Here is an 18,073-nt window from a genome sequence, read left to right as displayed (position 1 = left end):
CCGAGGAACCAGGCCCACGGAACCAAGCCCGAGGAACCAGGCCCGAGGAACCAGGCCCGAGGAACCAAGCCCGAGGAACCAAGCCCGAGGAACCAGGCCCGAGGAACCAAGCCCGAGGACATGAAGGCTACCATCTGGTACCATTGTTGTGTTGTGCAGGAGGGGACTTTCCCCAGCTTCGGATGTGCTGATGTACTAAAGCAACCGATCGCAGCATCATGGAGAGTTGAGAGGTGATCTGGAGAAGGCGTGTGGATCCCAGGGATCCCTCATCTGTAGCTCTCCTTCAGGTTTCTCCTTTTCCCTAAAGGGGTTTAAAGTTTTTTATGAGCCGGTACCAGGGTCTATGGTCAGAGGATGTCACATGTCTGAGGCAACATGCGGCGTTCTTCTATCCACCTGATGTTTTGATCTTTGCTGGAGGAAGTGAGAAAGCTGTCAGGAAGTCTTTAGAACAGCGTTGAACAGCATGTCGGAGCGACGCTTTAGGCAGAGGCGCATTGTGATACACACTGGGCGTGTGCTGGCAGGGTTTCACACATAACTTCACATGCTAATCTAACCAACAACCCTGAAATACATGATATCAACTCACAAATGCTGGCACAAGGTGTAACCATGGCAACTATGCTTCTTTAGAACACCACACAAGGGTTAACTTTTACGGGCTCAGTTCTGTTTGCTCTCATAGAGGCAGATACTGCTGTTGAGGTTTCACTGTTTTCAAAGGGCAGATTTTAGTGGTCAGAATTGAGAAATTCATCCAAAAAAGGAACATCAAGGTCATTGACACTCTGCAGCAAGTCTCTCAGATTTAGTTCATAAACTTCTGCTCACAATGTTCTTCCTGCACACCAGAGGCCACGTGTCTCCAGCCAGATGGTTGTTCTATAGAAAACCACCACAGGCTTTAAAATAATGGACTTGTTACTTATTACCCTAGGGTTGTCAGCTCTATTCCCTGCCTCCACAACCTCATACACGATGACATTTGGACCTCACGATTGTACGAGACTCCTCTCTGTCACATTTACAGAAGTCGATGACATTTAAGTTGAGGACAAAAGTCTGGAGACTCTGATGCAACGCTAAGTCCTAAAATGGGTGACAACATTAGCAGCCGTGGAACTTCTACCCTCCTGGCAGAGGACCGGGTGAGACTGCTTAGTCCAGGGGACATCTACAATGTCCTGTCCCACGTAGTTTAGAGAATGTGAGGATTAGAGTAGAGGATCATCTCCAGCATGTTTTTTTTTAACACTTTAGGTTGTATGGAGAATCCATTGTGCTCTCACAGACAGAGCTGCAGGCAGGAGCCACTTGAGGAAAATACCCATCATACATTGCTGTTCCTGGCTTATTCGGAGGTAAATCAGGGTCTCTCGCCGTGTAGTCCATTATTTCACACTGCGGTAACTCCAGAGCGGAGGACTTCACGTCCTCCTCGTCCTCTGATGCCCTCTGTCCCACAGAGAATTCAGGCTGAAGCAGGTTCCTCTGAGGAGCCTGAAGCAACAAAGTACCACCAACAAAGCAGAGAGTCACTGAGGGAGAATCCGCAACTGCACTGGGGAAAAGATCACCCACTAATCCCCCAGGTCCCTCCCAGCATCCCTCCCTCCCGTCCTCCAGGCTGGCTGGCATTCCCCACTGCTCCTCTTCACTTTCCACCTCAGACTCTTGAGGCGCCACCAAAGCAAGCTGGGGTTTGTAGCTGACGTCATGGCCCAGAACGCTGGTGTGAGCCGCTGTCTCAGGATCCTGGGTCAGCAACGGGCTCTCAGCTGGGAGGGGTCCCGATCCAGCCTTCGGTCCATCAGCAGGGACGCTGGGGTATATGTCCTCCTGAGAGATGAGACTGATGGGGGACAGTGGAGGGTCGAGGAAGGGAGACGATAAGGTGGGTTCATTTCCATCCAGCTGAAAACGAACAAAGAAACGTAAAGACAGTTACCCTCTGAGAGACGCTACATCCGAAACCCCCAAGAAACGGATGAATAAATCAATGTTGTTCTTTTTGGACATTGGAAGACGCTGTTTTTATTCGCAGAAGTGATTCTTTTGATTCTTTTTTCCAGGACAGAAAAGGGATTCGCGTGGTGACCGGACCTGGTCGTTGACGCCTTGATTTGATTACCTTGAGAAGCCTGATGGCCACACTGTTGCCTGGTCTTGGTAACGGCTCGTCCAAACAGGCAGGTCTCCAGGACAAACATTTCTTTTTGATCCTGCGGATTGAAGCATAAAGGGCCCTTGAATTCCCGCTCACTGTGAGGCGCAGTGGTGACGTGCAGAAGTTATCGTGCAGCTTCTGCAGCTTTCTGTTCATGTCAGAAACTCAGAGGATCCTGTGGCTTTGCTGCTGCTGCTGCGGCCTGATCTTCTGTGAAATGAACCGCTGATTGTGATCCCGGTTGCGAGGGAAATAAAACCTGCCTATTCGACATCCCATGCGCGTGTGCGACATCATCAAACCGTTACCTCTCCTTCACACAACCGATGCACATCAGGTTGATGATCATGGCCACGAAGACGACGACGATTAAAGCGGTCACGATCAACGGAGACAAATCTAGAGGGGACAAGAAGGCGAGACGGTGCAAATGTTTATTCTTCGCGAGACAGGTTTTACAGGCCGTTCACGTGTGAGGGGACGGACCCGCAGGCAGGACGGCTGGATGGTAGATCTGGATCCCCCGAAGTCCCTCCCCCGCTGAGGTGGACGCAGTGGCCTGCAGGACCAGGGTTCCTTCAGGACAGTCCAGCCACTTCTGTCCAGGCCCAGAGCCATTCACCGTCACTGAGGAGGACAAGTGTTACATTTAGAGACTGGAGAAACCAGCGTCTTCAGCTTAAAAAGATACCCTCCTTCCTCAATATATTTTCTTTTACTAAGCAGATAGTACAATTGTAGTCATTAAAAAAGGTCTTTTACACATTCCAACCGTGCAGGTGGAGCAACAACATCCAGCACCGAGCAGAAAGGATACAAAGAACAACTCCAGCCCGGAGGAGAACCAACATGGCCTCCCTGACGTGCTGATGTGTTTCTGAAGAGGAAACCATGGTTGCAATTTGCAATGCAAGTGCCACAAATAGCAGAGGAGAAAAGGAGAACCTGCTTTTCTTTCTTTTTCAGTCAGTTTGCAGCAGTTATTTAGCCAGGAATATCTCCAAAAACGCTCTTTTTTAGAATACAAAAACAGTAGAAGAACACAAGACACCACACCTGTATTATAACATCAGTGGAGCCCCCCCCCCCCCCCCCCAACACTTGAGGTACATCTAATGTAACTGCAACCAGAAAGTAATTTCATAGAGTCTCCAGGTGGTTTTTTTCAGGCAAAATGAAAAGCAAAGCTTAATCCCAGGGCACACAGCTCTTAAGCAGTTGTAGTAAAGGAAGTGGACAGACTGAAGGGTTGGCAGGCTGAGAGCGTAGCAGCCACATGCTTCCTGTTGGTGGTCAGAGATGTTTCTAGAAAAGTCAGCCATTCACCGTTGAAACAATGGTGGAAAGCCTTGGAAATGCCAGTTGTAGACAGGCTTCGTGGACAATGTGACCATTTCTGCACAATTTATAGCCCGAAAAAATGATAGAAACTGTCCACCACCTTGAGTTGAGGGGATCAAAGTCACTACCTTACAGGGAGGGTGAGGTGAAAAACCCTGCTGATGCAATAAAGGCTTGTGGGAGGGGACTGTCAGTGAAACGCTGGCGGTGCGTTTTCCATGAGGTAAAAGCATGTTAAAAACAGCCCATGTGCACTACCGCATACATGATTTCCCCACACATGAACATCTGACCACCCACAGACACACACAGACACACACAGACACCCTCACACACACACGTGCGTAGGCACACAGCTACTAAAACAGGAAACGCTTACAGTTTACACACCTCAGATGAAACCAAAGAGTAATTTCACTTGAAGAGAAAATAGTTATCCTCTGCAGTTGTCTGGCAGGTCTCAGCCCAACAATGTTAACTCGCTTGAAGAAATTAGAGGCATAATTATTGTCATTGTGCCCCCCAGGGAGGGTTTTGCTGCCCTGCAACTACTGATGAATTGTAAAAGTGCTATTGTAGAAAAGGGGGGATGGTGAACTGATAAATGCAAGATGAAACATTAAAATGATTCTCATCTCAATAATTTACTGTGGATTTTAGTTGTATATAAATGGAACCTCTGAGCCCTCCCCTCACCTTTGTACTCAGTGCTGCTGAAGTCCAGGGTCTGCAGGTAGATGCTGTAGGCTGTGATGAAGCCCCTCTGCTGGTCTACAGGCAGACTGTCCCACTGGACCAGGATCCTCTCAGGCTCCCGCCGCAGCACTGACAGACTGGGACCGGACACCGGCTCTAATTCACATAATCGGACAGAGTGTGAGGGGCTTTTTAAAATATGAAGCATTATGGTTGGAGGGTGTGTGTGCCTCTTACTCTGCTCTCTGGAGTAAACCTGTTTGGATGACGGCTCGCTGACGCCAGCACTGGTCACAGCGTAGAGCGAAACCTTGTACCTCACGCCTGCACTCAGACCTGAAATCAGTCTCATTAGACCTCCAGCAGAGTTCTCAACCATCCACCTCTGGGAGAATAATTTAGAATACTGTCAATTATCGACAATGTGTAATTCAGAATGTGGCCAAAAGAGGTCAGTGTCCCTCTGCACTGCGCCACTTCCTGATTTCTAGAGTTTTCTGAATTTGTCAAGCTTAAATGTTTCAATTCACCAAACCTTTCAGAATTGGTAACCTTATCATTTCACTAATGAAGGAGGGAAAAAGTCACTATTTTGTTTCTAGTTCAAATTCTTAAATAACTGAGAAATTAGTTTAATACCATATGATAAAAATACTGATCTAATTGTCAGTGCAAATACATTTTGAATTAATCTTCACAGTTCCAATCAATCCAGATTGGCAATTTGATGTCAGGGATCAGTTGGGCAAGTTATAAGCTTCTTAACTCCAGTGAATCTAATCTGCATACACTGAAACTGTCAATCAAATCAATCAAATATATAAATAAAACGTGGCTGTCAGACTCAGAGTCTCTAGCTAGGAACTACCTGGGGGCTGCGTTGCTGTGACTGCCAGGAATAAAATAAAATAAAAAGCTGTTAATTATGGCGACATCAGGCTGACATAGCTGACAACTGGGTCAATGATCTGTACCTGTGATGGAGGTGTTGTTTTGATCGTTAGCCAGCCTTTTCCACTGGGGCTCCGTCACAGCCAAACCTGCCCATTCTAACACAAAGTGCAGCAGTTCACCCCCAGTTTCCTCCCTCAGCCACAGCCAGGAAACCAACAGAGCACTGCCGTTGTCAGCAGGAAGAACCTCCCTCAACAGCGTCCCAGATACCCCTAAACAGACCATGAGAAAACGTGCTGAAGTTCTCCTCCTGCTTCAGCAGGTACTGTTTGATATTTGGTGTCTCATTGTTCATATTCGTGCACCTGAACGTCTGAGCGACACATTTGCAGGTGGCGATGTTCCATACAGGGTGGCGGCGCTGACGCTTACGGCCTGGAGCCCAGCTGGGACCTGAAACGTGCACTGTCTCAGAACAGCAGAGTAGTTCCTTTCCTCCATGTTCTCTGCAGAGATCTTGTAAAATTGCACTTCTCCGCTGAAATCTTCAGGAGGTGGAGGCTGTAGAAGTCCATCCGTTATTACAATCATGACATGAATGATTACCACGATCTGGTTTCATTTACAGGGTTATGACACATTACCTTCCACATAACTGTCACATTCTGCCCCTTATCTGCCCCCAGGTTTCTTAAGATCCTCCACACTTGTAGCTGCTGAGATGGACCTAAAGATAAGCTCTTGGGTTTATGAATGGTCTCAAACTCTCACGTCACAGTCACATTGGCATCAGCGCTGCTAGCTTGCCTTTTCCAGGGCTCCTCGCCTCCGCCGAAAGGCTCCATCGGCTGCAGAAGGACTTTTGACTGTTGGCAGTGCTGTTTGTGCAGCTGGGATTGAGCGTCCTTCTCAGATGACACGTTCTCATCTGGAACGTGTATTCGGTCAGGGGTGCCAGACCCAGCACACGCACCAGACCCTCGCGGATCTCCGTCGCCTCACGGGCTTCCTGAAAACACGACGGCTTTAGATCAGATCCCCCGTTCGCTTCCATGTCAGGACCTTCGTGAAAGCTCAGTTTTACCCAGCTGCCATTGCCCGTGCGAAGCCTGATGTAGGATTTGAGGTACCGTGAGGATTCAGTGGTGTTCCACTGCAGTAGAGCCGCCAGAGTGGTACTCTCAAAGGTTATTTGCACGATGCGAGGAGCCTCTGGTATCACTGTGGGAGTTTAAAAAAACAGATTAACCCATGACAACGATGAGCCGCAGAAGCTTCTTGGGCTGGGAATTTACCCGACTTACCCATATCCTCCAAACAGAGGTAAACTGGATCAGACTGGGACGATCCAAAATGGTTGTGGGCCATGACGTTCACCTGGTATTTGCCATCCTCATCGATCGCTGATCGCGGTACCTTTGCGCTTCCATTGACGTGGGTCAGTATTATTTGGGTCCCGTTTTCCCTGACAACAGAGGTCCAGCGGGATGAGAACAGGCGCGGTGTAACATGGCAACAGCACCGACAACAACGCCACACCTGCTGACCGAAATGTTGTAGATGGTGTTGAGGTGCGTTTCCCGCCCTCGTTCCCACGTGCACTCCAGAAATGGCGCACTCCTCCACGTTTCGCACCTGACATTTTGCGGTTTATCGGGCGGAACTTGAGGAAGCGAGCACAGAGAGCACGATGAAAAGAAACGTGACGCCAACGTGAAGGTCGAGAGGTGAGTGCACGTACGGCCAGCCTTCAGGTCCAGTCCGCAGACCAAAGTTTTCCCCGAAGGATTCCATGTCCTGCAGATCACCGTAGTCAATGCCGTCTGGATGTTGACCAAACTGTAGCTCACAGTGGTGGAGTTGATTTTCTCCACTGTGCACTGCTTTTCATTTACTACCATATATATATTTTTCCTGGAAGAAAAGCATTGGTGAACGTCTGAGGACGTCTGGAGCAGAGGTGAGACCTCACGCTCAGGGGTCCTGGTTAGGGGCGTGCGATGGATAAATGAGTCAACTTTCTTCCTTCTTACCAATGTGAACAGTTTTCCCTGTGACAGTAAATGGTCAGGTTGGAGCCCAGCAGGACAAGTGGAGCTGGTTCTACCGTCAGGTAGCCGCAGCAGTTCAATTTGAAGCAGCCAATGAGCAGCAGAGGACATTCTGGCCGGAAAAAAGGGAGATGAAGAAAGTCCTCATTTCCACTTCAAGCCTCCAACTGAATGCAGAAAGAGCTGAAATAGTACTCACGAAGGATGGAAAGAATGAGGAGCAGAATACTGCATCTCCACCCAGAGAAGAGGAGGTTCATCCTTGCCTGATCTCTTCAAACACCCTCAGCCACACACCCGATCCACGTCTTTCCCAAATCCTTTCAAACATGTGTCGTCGAGAACAGCCTGGCTGTCACAGCTGATAACGCACGTCTTCCTCCTCCGTTCTTAAAGTTCCTGCAAATCAGATACAGCTCAGAAGAATTTTATGTCTTTGCCGTGTTGTCTAATCGAGCTCTGAGATCAGGCAGACTTGAGCGTATGAGCTTCCTCTGACGTCTGATACAGATCTGCCTTGAGTGATCAGTCTTGTACACATGAAACACCTTAAAGAGGTTAGTGACCTAGTTTGGTGGTATTTCTGGTTAAACTCGGATGATTGCCGTCATGACGCTGGCCCACTTAAGCGTTTCTGTTCACTTTAAATGTCACTGTTATCAGAAGCAGCCTAAAGACACTCAGCTTTGGAGTTTGAAATCTAAAAGATGCTGATCGTGTTTCTGAATGTAACTCTCAGAATTTGCAGGTGGACGCAGGTTCTCTTGGTCGTCTGGTGGTGCGATTTGGTGCGACTCTCAGATCTTTCTCTTTTTTTCCCCATTTCTAACTTCAGACGTTGTCACGGGGAAACCCAGGAGTCAAGTGCGTATGTGCTCAAAAGAAGAAACCTCAGAGATGAAGGTTCAAAGCTTGATGTTCTTGCTCAAAAAGGAGTTTATACACGAATGAGTCTGTCATTGTTCAACGGACGGAAAATCTTACATTTTGTACAGATAAGAACTCCAAAACAGGTTATGTGCTTATAAATCTGATATGAATCCAATAATAATCTATAATAAATCCAATTTTAGACTTTTAATCCTCTGTAATGCCTTTTATAGTTGTGGGGGGTAAAAAATTGTTGGTGAGGGCAATTTTAGACTGATCTGAGTCTCCTATGACAAGTTTTGGACAAGTGGAACACTTCTGGGTACAAGGACAGGGACAGTTATGGACCCCAAATATGACCCCACCTTTTCTCGGGTCTTTGGGCCCACAGCCCTCGACGGGCCGTGTTCTGCCCCCCCACCATGCACCTTTCCGGGATGGTTGCGGGGTCCTTCAGGGCCTGCTTGCTCTTCTCATGTTTTAATATCCCTTATGGGTTTTTAGCATCCTTGAAGTCTGAATGTGCTCTACGATGGTCTGTCTACACCAGGCAGGGCCAGAGAGCTGCCCCCCCATCATATCTCTCAGAGACCTTGCTGATAAACTAAAGCTTGTGTGGTACAGGGAGGGTGTGTCAAAGTCAGGTGCCGCTTTTATGATTTGACTTCTGCCTCACAGACAATTCTGACAGTGACAAATTGATTTTTTTCTCTCTCTCTCTTTTATTTTCTAATCTACAGTTTCACCATTTGGTTCATGTTTCCTCACAAATCACCAGAGCCAATTGAACAGAATTCTGGAAAAACATTTGCTTGGATCTTAATGCCTGGAAAAATATTTGTGACGAATGTTTTTCAACTGGGGCAACACACAAAGGAAATGTGATAAAAATGGGCCAGACCAAGTCATACACTGGTGGGTGTGTTTGTCTTTTGTTGTTGTACATTCTCCAACACAGTTACCAGAAAAAGAATAGATATTAACATATCATAATTGCCAGATATCATATTAGTCAAAAAGCAAGAGAACCAAACCCACGATAGATTCCTCGTGGCTGATTTAATCTCCCCTGTTCCTGTGAGATGGTTTCTCCTCGTCTACTCAGTCAAGCTTGGATGAAGGTATTTTGACCCTTCCTGTTGTTGCATGACAGAGCTGCTCATACACGTATGAGTTCAATGTAGGGAGCTTAGTTAAACTTTATTTAGACTCACAAGCAGCCGCAGCCTGTTTGACTCCAACGCTGAAATACATCTTCCTTCACTCATGTGTTACATAACACCTTTTTGTCCCTCCTATGGGAGGACTGTCTTGTATTTCAAGCAAACAAATGACGCTTTACAGTCTAGATACGCCAAAAACAAACAGACAAAACCAATGCAACAAACGCAACTTTGTCCTTTTGATCAGAATGAAAATCTGGAAATGTCTCTTGACTATGGATTGTTGATTCAAAGAGATTGTTTTGCTCCCAATCAGAAAAGACCCATCGCTGGGCAGGTAATTCTAGTGATTCTAGTGAACTGGTTGTGAATTTTGCTGTGGTTACATGCACTGTTTAACGCAGTATGGCACGCAGGCGGTAGGGCTTGGGGAAGCGTGCGCCTCCTAACTGGAAGTCCAGACTGGGCTGCTCTCCGTCAGCCATGGAGAAAGAAAACCTCTGAAGGAGGGAGGTGAAGAAGAGGAACAGCTCCATCCTGGCCAGCTGCTCCCCAAGACACACGCGCTTTCCTGAGGTTAAAGTTAAACAACGACATGAGAGGCTTGGAGAGTTTTAACCTTTTTCTCGGCTAAAAATCAGAATGAATGTTGCATTTGAAACTGTATTTTTTGTTGAAATATTTAGTTGTTGGCTTACCTGCAGAAAATGGGAGGAAGGCCTCTCTTTTCCGGAATTTACCGTCTTGGTCCAGAAAATGCTGGGGGTTGAAGGAATGTGGAGTCTCCCACATGGATTCATCATGCAGAACCGAGTTCAGTGTGGGCATGATTATGGTTCCCTGAGGAAATAGCGTTAATGGGAAGGTCAACATGACTCGATACCAAAAAACAAAAAGCACATTCAATTTTGACTGTTCAAACGCACAGCAGTGCACAATTGTAAATGCTTCATTGGCCTGTAGGGATGAGTGTGTAGACATGCTTTTCTTCTTTCAAAGCCTGTTTGGTGGTTTACAAGCAGTGGATCTCATCACTGCCACCAATTCACATTGTGTGTTGAAGTGATTTAACTTCCATGCTTCCACTACTTCCTTGTTGGGAGTCAGTGAGGTGCACCTGGCCTTAGAGCACCTCATCATATCAACAATGAGGTAAAAGTTGCTATAATTCAACTACAATGACCTTCACAGACAATGAGGTAAAAGGTTCCCGCCCTATGATGATATCTTGCATTGCTAATCTTTTTGCAGCTCTATTTACCTTTGGTATTGTGTAATTGCCGATCGTGGTGTCACTGCTGGCCATGTGGACCACATTCAGAGGAATGATGTTGGCCATTCTCTGCATTTCGTGGATGACAGCGTTGGTGTAAGGCATATTGTCCCTGTCGGTGATGGAGGGCTCTCTGGACGAACCAATAACAGCACTGATCTCAGCGTAGACTTTCTCTGCACAGGATAGAGGAAGGGGAACATTATCACGTTTGCTGTGACAAATAGCAACCAGCGCTATGTATGTATGTAAGTGTGTGTGTATGTATGTATGTATGCATGTATGTATGTATGTATGTATGTATGTATGTATGTATGTATGTATGTATGTATGCATGTATGTATGTATGTATGTATGTATGTATGTATGTATGTATGTATGTATGTATGTAATGTAATGTAAAAACGTCTCTTCCACATTTAGCTAAATGAGACGAATTATTTCCTCACATTTATGTTAAAGTGAGGAAGTCTAAAAGTAAATATAAATATTCTATATAACTATAAATGTTAAATGTCTTGCGGAGTGTAAAACAAAAGCTCCACAGCCTCGTTCACAACTGGGCAACATTTACACTTAACATTTATATTTATACAATATTTGGAATTGTCGCTAATGTTTACATTTATCATTTATATGTTCAGATTTACATTTCACATTAATTTTAGACTTTGCATATTAGGCTTAATGTGCGGAAACGAGCTGTCTCATTTAGCTAAATGTGAGAAACTAGCTCTAAGTGATATTTTTATGTTTGGCGCCACATATTTGGGTACACCCGTGCACACCTTGTATGTGAGGGTAGTAGATCATATACAGCAGTCCCCACTGTAGGGTCGTTGTGGTTGTTTCAGTTCCAGCGCCAAACAAATCCATCGTGCAAACGGATAAGTTTTTCATATCAAAACCAGACTCTACATCTTCTTTCTGTGAAAAACCAAACATTTCAGTCATCAGTTGTCATAGTTCCTTAGGGCATGCATCAAAAGACACATTCAAATCCTCACCTCTCCCATCTCTGCAAGGAAGCAGTCAATGTAATCTCTCAGTGAGGAAGGGTCAAAATTCCTTTTGTGTTCCTGGATCTTCAAGTCCACAAAGTTAATCACTGTTTTAATCTCAGAGAATATTGTCTGGTGTGTTCCAGGCAGCCACTTCAACAACCAGGGAAATGTGTTATAAACCTGCATGAAGACAGATCCAGGATCACATCAGAACACTTGCTGTAGAACCCATAACCTGTTGTCAAGTCACTTTTTAGCATTGCTGATCAGTCCTACAAGACCCACATTCTAACCAGTGTTTCTGTCCTTCCAGGTAGACACCAGCTTTCACCTGGTTTCCTTTACGAAAGCAGTGTTCTGGCTGGCAGGTCAAAAGCCCGTCTGTCTTTTGGGCCTCGCAGGAACGGGAGGATCACCCCCCCCCCCCCCCCCCCCCCCCATTTTACAGTAAATTCTGTATTGAGAACCCCTGGACAGTTTGGACCTTGGACAGATTCATTGACCTTCTGCCGACAGGAGACATCAAGGTCCCTCCTGAGCAACCAGGCTTATGACGGACCGTGATTATGTAAGCTGTTTTGCAGGTTGCCCTTCCACTGATTTCTTGATTCATAATAATTTAGATAAAAAACTCAATGAAGTGTACTTTTAATAATGGTCTCACCTGCACAATAAAATGTCCTTGCAACTGTATGATTCTGTCAAAACTTTTAAGTATAGCATGGTACTGCTTGTCACTGTACTCAAAGCGTTCCCCAAACACCAGGCAGCAGATGATATTGGACACGGCGTTATGAATCAGTGCCTTGGCATAAAAAGGCTCCCCTACAAAAGAGGGTGGAAAAAAATATGTCATTCAACAAATGTCTCTGCCACTGGATCTCATGCCTGCGCACTCCCTGTGACTATGCAGTTAAATTCAAGTTTGTTTCAAATCACATTTCTTTATATAGTGTCTGCTACTATCATAATTGTCTCTGAGAGTGGCAAGGAAAAACTCCCCTTGAACAGGAACAAAACCCTGACCAGGACCATGCTCATATAGGGAGGCATAGGTATGAGGCCGGCGTTCACAAAGGTTTTATGACAAGTGAGAGCAGCAAATCAGGAGAGTGATGTGATTCCATTGGCCCAATGTACAAATACTATTCTTCAAACATGCACTAAGACTCTTTCTCTTCTGAGTCTTTGTTTCTGAAACTATGTTTGATCTACGCTCACTTCAGCTCCCTGTATAAAGACTAACTGTCAATGGAACCAGGACAACGTCATCCAGTCTGCTGGTTGACAGAGGCGTCATGAACTTTTATTATCCTGTACAAAGGCTACAGGATAACAAAGATTGTTTTCCTTTTTGTGGATAAAAGATCCAGCCACTACGGATCCTGAATGTTAGGGTTCTGATTTGTTCATGAACAAAAGCAGCTACGGTGTGGGTGGATGGATGAATGTTTGTTGAGAAATGAGATGCTTGGTGCCTTTGTGCTGCGCAAAAGCCTCAGCCAGGTAGTGGCACTCCTGCTGGATGGATGGCTCCAGGCTCTTCTTCCCAATTCCAAAGTTCCTGAGTGTGTGAAGAGCGAATCTCCTCTGGTGTTTCCAAGGATTGCCATTAGATATCACCAACCCTTTAAGAAAGGAACAAAAAGCACTGTGAGTTAAAACAGCATCTCGCCTGCCACCCAGTCAGATTAAGACCAAAAACAGCACCTCTATTCCCAGCAAATGCTTCAAACAGTGGAATGAGGGGACGATCTACGAAGTTTTCTCCCTTTTCCACCAGTGCCTCTCTCACAGTTTTGTAGCCGTTCAGAACAACGACTCTCCCACCGAAAAGACGAAGGCTGAAAATGTTTCCGTACTTTCCTGCAAACTGGAAGCAAAAAGTCTCAAAGAGGGAACAGCAGGTATCCCCACATCACCACGGGCTGCCTCCAACAACTGAAATGCTGAAGACAACATTTACATTTCACCTTTAGCCACTTGGGTGGTACAAGGTATCGTCATCAGCATTAAATCAAGTAAAATACTGTCAAAGAAAAGCGGATTTGGTTGATTTTACAACAAATGAGTTGAACTAAATCCAAACAAGCAACGGCAACAACTTTAGCCAAGGTTCAGGTGCCACTGACAGTAAATATCATCTGTAAACAAAAAACACTAAATCGAATTTTTGCACTTTACAGGTGAGGGAAGCTGAACTCTTCCCCACATTAAACAAACTGTTCTCTAAACTATTTCCATATATGTCCTTCTCCGCTTACCTCTGCGAATTGTAAGTGAAGTCTGGAGGGGTTGATGCGATGAAGATCACCGATCAAGGGAAGGGGCCACGGCCCGGGCGGAAAGTTTGATGGCACTCTGTTCTTTATGTAATCGGCCAACAAGACAAAAACCAAGAGAAAAATTAGGATGGTCCTGCCGTCCATCCATTCCAAGCCGAGGGTGCTGAGTATCGCCTCCATTCTGATCCTATTTCCGAAGATGTCGTGTGTATAATTGCGTCCCTCCTGAGTTGTTCTGTGACACTAGCTCCACTTTCCCAACAGCACAAAGATCACTCAGGCTGAGAGCAGGTGTACTTATGCTTGAGGACGATCTCCTGGCACTAACCTTCAGCATAAAAGCACCACGTCCTTTGAACCCAGCGCAAGCGTGTACGTTAAAAAATGATCTTAAAAAATTTGCATGTCGTATTTGTTTAAGATTCTTTAAATGGGCAGTTAAATTTTAACTTGATGCAAAAACAGACTTTTATGGACCTTAAAAATGAGAATATCGCACATTTTAAGATTTCTAAAGATTTTTTACAGGAAGAATAAAAATCTGCATATTGTACTGGTGTGTGGGTTGGTTCTTGTTATGTGTCAGTGATTGGGTCATTGTTGTACATAAGGTCCTTGTGGGGTTGGGGGAGGGTAGCAGCCCATCAGTGGGCCTCACATGCACATGTTAACATGCAGTACAGAAGAATGTGAGAGTTCAGACTCCGGACATTGCTTCCTGTCAGAGGCCCTTGTTCAATGTTACGCAACAACAACCTTCCCCCCAGTTCTGTAATTTTAAATTCAGCTCTTGCACTTTTCTCCTACATGCAAGACTCAACCTACTCCTGTTTCCTTCAGTGAGCAATTGTGCAGAGCAACAAGAGTCTTTACCATGATTTTACAGAAGATCTTTGCATATATGGACTTTAGTAGTTGGGTTTTGTTGATTTTTCTGGTGTTACTTATAACTGATGTGATCAGAAACTGGACGCCTCACAACTTTCCTCCCGGTCCCTGGGCTATGCCGTTCGTGGGAAACATCTTCACTGGAGTCGACTTCAGAACAATTGAGAAGGTGAGGTGATTCGACAGAGAGCGGACAATCAGGGAACAACATTAAAAAGAAAAAAACAATGCAGAACCGCAGCACGAAAACAGGCTGTTGGGCTAATACAAGTTTACTGTGCAGTTGTCCCAGAAGTATGGTCCAGTGTTCAGTCTGAGGCGGGGCAACACGAGGACGGTGTTCATCAATGGATACAAGATGGTCAAAGAAGCTCTGGTGAGCCAGCTGGATTCCTTTGAGGATCGACCTGTCGTCCCGCTCTTCCATGTTGTCTTCAAGGGAATTGGTGGGTTTGAGAGAGAATTAACCTGTTACCAGCTCTGCAGCTTTTTATGCCATGAAGTCTGTATGGAAATTTTGTTAAGTCTATCTCTGCAAAAGAGACAACTGAAGCTTGGATCACTTCGACCCTTTAAAGATAATGTTTGAATATTCACACAGGCATAGCACTGAGCAATGGCTACATGTGGAAAAAACAGAGAAAATTTGCCCACACACACCTGCGTTACTTTGGAGAGGGCCAGAAATTACTGGAAAACCACATTCAAATGGAAAGCAAGTTCATGTGTGAAGCTTTCAAAGATGAACAAGGCAAGTAGGCTCTTGATCTGTAATTGCAATGCAACACATGCAAAATATTTCATAATTAAATAGATGGTTGTCTCTCTTAAAAGGAAAGCCGTTTGACCCCCAGAACACCATAACCAATGCAGTGGGTAACATTATCAGCGCTTTGGTCTTTGGGCATCGCTTTGAATACAGCGATGCATCTTTCCGCAGGATTCTGGAGTTAGACAATGAAGCTGTTGTGCTAGCTGGCTCTGCCCGGACCCAGGTAACCACGACTATATGGACGGAGGTGGTGTTGTGAGCACAAACAGCAACTGTAACTAATTTGAGTGATTGCCACACCGATAGCTGTACGACAGCTTCCCGTCCTTGATGAAACACCTGCCGGGACCTCACCAGACCGTCCATGCCAACTACGGCAAAATCACAGATTTCCTGAAAAAAGAAGTAGACAAGCACATGGAGGAATGGAACCCCGAAGACCCCCGGGACTATGTTGATACGTACCTGTCGGAGATGGAAAAGGTGAGATGGCGGAATCTGTGGACGCCACATTAAACCAAGTCACAGGAGCGAGATGCTTTTAACAGTCCTTTGCAATTTTTATGTAAAAAAATAGGGTCATTAAAATTTGACTCCCAAAACGTCTTAACTTAACTGATCTTACCTCATCAATGACAATTTAGAGAAGGTTGTGTGGACACGAGGTCACAGGGGAGTGGAGCTCCAGTTCAAAGCCAACATCATCCATCACCCGTGTTTACAGTCACTCCCTTTGAAACACACTGTGGAGTAGCGTCAGTGAATAAAGAATTTGTGGGGGGGCTACAGGTGGTAAAAAGTGTCGCTCAATGTGCTCTGTGTGCCACAGATGAAGCAGGATCCACAGGGTGGCTTCAATGTCGAAACCCTGCTGATCTGCATCCTGGACCTGATTGAGGCTGGAACGGAATCAGCTGCCACCACTTTACGCTGGGGCCTGGTCTTCATCCTGAATTACCCAGACGTGCAGGGTTGGTGTCTTGGCAATAATAGCCTGTTGTACATGCATGCTTGGTCCGGACGTACTTATGACTGCGCTTCACCACTCAGAGAAAGTCCAGGAGGAGATTGACCGGGTGATCGGACAGTCCCGTCAGCCTGCCATGGCGGACAGACCTAACATGCCTTACACTGATGCCGTCATCCACGAGATCCAGAGGTTTGCTAACGTCGTTCCGGCCGGATTCCCTAAAATGGCTACAAAAGACACAACAGTGGGAGGATACTTCATACCCAAGGTGAAGGACTCGCCTGCTCTTTTATCCTGGGATCCAGTGCACAAACATTGTATATAAAAGAGTTTATTCTCTCCCCCCCCCCCCCCCAGGGTTTAGCAATTACCACCATGCTGTCATCTGTGCTGTTCGACAAGAACGAGTGGGAGACTCCTGATGTTTTCAACCCCAATCATTTCTTGGACTCAGAGGGTCGATTCCGCAAAAGAGATGCCTTCATTCCATTTTCTGCAGGTTTGCTTCATTTGTTCCCCCTTTCCTTCTCAACATGTGAAGTACGATCATGCGGCAGGAAGTGACATTAGCAAGAGATCTAATCGCTGCCGCTTTCCTGCAGGTAAGCGCGTGTGCATCGGGGAAAACTTGGCCAAAATGGAGCTCTTCCTTTTCTTCACCTCCATCCTGCAGCATTTCAATCTCTCTCCTGTTCCTGGACAAATGCCCAGCCTGGAGGGTATCCTGGGCTTCACCTACTCTCCACAGCCATTCAGAATGATAGTGGCACCTCGTTAGGCTTCCTGCCCCCTCGCCTGTCTCGGGGTCTTGAAATCTGTGGCAATGCCTTTTACAACTGCGCTAAATCAAAGAAGCTGACCTCCTCCCACAAAACCCCTGACACTTATAAACTGTTATATAATGAGTAACAATAAATACATTTCCTTTGAACCTAATGTGACTTTTATTACAATGCACACACACTCAAACACACACATTGACTTTATAAAGTTGTGAAGCTCCCAGCAGAGGAGCACAGGACACCAGTTTCCAGATGATAGATATGGGGTAGATGAACAGGGCATTAAAGCCATCTATCATTGTACAATGACTGACATTTCTTATCATTTGTAATCATTGACAGATATAAATGGGATGAAGTTGACTCGACCAAAAGGTTGCGCAGGAACTCTGTTGAACCTGCACAATAACACTGAACTCAGCTGTTAGAAAAAACATAAAGTAAAATCAGGTTTACTTTTTCTTAACACTTTTCCACAGTTTTATCAAAATTTCATCTTTTCTTTTTAATCTCCTCCCCTTGACGAATATTTCATAATGGCTTCATTCAGCTGACCTGAAACAATAAAACTCTGGAGCAGGGTGGAAACTCCAAGTATTACTAGCACAAAACAAGGAATTTATTTTACGTGAACCATTGCTTTTTCCATGCAACTATCTGTCAGACTGGGTCAAAACAATGCTATCAAAACACAGAGGAGAAGTGTTGAATGCTCAGACATCCTCACTTTTGTCAAGGATCCACCTCAACAATTTCTTGGATTTAGACATCTTTGTTCCTGTTTTTCTTCTTTTGCTTCCCAAATAAGACTATTTGAGGAATAAGAACACTCCAAATTTTTTTCAGAGTGTGTGTGTGTGTGTGTGTGAATATTTTTATTCAGTTATTTCAGATGAATGCTAGTGCACACC

The 18,073-nt window shown here is 45.5% G+C and overlaps 3 protein-coding genes across 6 annotated transcripts; 1 reads left to right on the top strand and 2 right to left on the bottom strand.

Annotated features, from left to right (window-relative positions):
- Positions 1–1,147: 1,147 nt before the first annotated feature.
- On the bottom strand, positions 1,148–8,614 carry il23r (interleukin 23 receptor). 3 transcript variants are annotated; one of them, XM_011614722.2, is made up of 16 exons: positions 7,355–8,614; positions 7,138–7,267; positions 6,846–7,018; positions 6,644–6,767; positions 6,409–6,569; positions 6,189–6,325; positions 5,912–6,113; positions 5,749–5,831; positions 5,470–5,665; positions 5,185–5,376; positions 4,448–4,546; positions 4,211–4,366; positions 2,660–2,800; positions 2,482–2,572; positions 2,138–2,228; positions 1,148–1,920 (listed from the first exon to the last, which is right to left on the bottom strand). In XM_011614722.2, the coding sequence occupies exons 1-16, from the start codon at positions 7,413–7,415 to the stop codon at positions 1,255–1,257; spliced, it is 2,703 nt and encodes a 900-aa protein (XP_011613024.1). In that variant the 5' UTR covers positions 7,416–8,614; the 3' UTR covers positions 1,148–1,254. The 3 variants fall into 3 exon arrangements, 2 of the variants coding, with proteins under 2 accessions (XP_011613024.1, XP_011613025.1); XR_003886309.1 differs by having other exon boundaries at positions 1,864–1,920; positions 2,138–2,383; XM_011614723.2 differs by lacking the exons at positions 7,138–7,267; positions 7,355–8,614 and having other exon boundaries at positions 6,652–6,767; positions 6,846–6,986.
- A 585-nt stretch (positions 8,615–9,199) lies between these two features.
- Positions 9,200–14,084, bottom strand: LOC101075700 (cytochrome P450 2J1-like). The gene is made up of 9 exons (XM_003974024.3): positions 13,730–14,084; positions 13,176–13,338; positions 12,944–13,093; positions 12,130–12,290; positions 11,469–11,645; positions 11,250–11,388; positions 10,450–10,637; positions 9,887–10,028; positions 9,200–9,759 (listed from the first exon to the last, which is right to left on the bottom strand). Exons 1-9 carry the CDS (start codon positions 13,928–13,930, stop codon positions 9,584–9,586), a joined length of 1,497 nt encoding a protein of 498 aa, XP_003974073.2. The 5' UTR covers positions 13,931–14,084; the 3' UTR covers positions 9,200–9,583.
- On the top strand, positions 13,985–17,316 carry LOC105416218 (cytochrome P450 2J2-like). 2 transcript variants are annotated; one of them, XM_029828456.1, is made up of 10 exons: positions 13,985–14,122; positions 14,714–14,807; positions 14,922–15,084; positions 15,240–15,389; positions 15,473–15,633; positions 15,717–15,893; positions 16,240–16,381; positions 16,461–16,648; positions 16,738–16,879; positions 16,983–17,316. In XM_029828456.1, exons 2-10 carry the CDS (start codon positions 14,754–14,756, stop codon positions 17,156–17,158), a joined length of 1,353 nt encoding a protein of 450 aa, XP_029684316.1. In that variant the 5' UTR covers positions 13,985–14,122; positions 14,714–14,753; the 3' UTR covers positions 17,159–17,316. The 2 variants fall into 2 exon arrangements, with proteins under 2 accessions (XP_029684316.1, XP_029684315.1); XM_029828455.1 differs by lacking the exon at positions 13,985–14,122 and having other exon boundaries at positions 14,409–14,807.
- The last annotated feature ends 757 nt before the right edge of the window (positions 17,317–18,073 follow it).

The sequence above is a fragment of the Takifugu rubripes genome, chromosome 20, assembly GCF_901000725.2.
Source record: "Takifugu rubripes chromosome 20, fTakRub1.2, whole genome shotgun sequence".
In the NCBI taxonomy this organism is placed as follows: domain Eukaryota; kingdom Metazoa; phylum Chordata; class Actinopteri; order Tetraodontiformes; family Tetraodontidae; genus Takifugu; species Takifugu rubripes.
The sequence above is the reverse complement of the archived record's forward strand: the minus strand, read 5'-3'. Positions and strand labels throughout refer to the sequence as shown.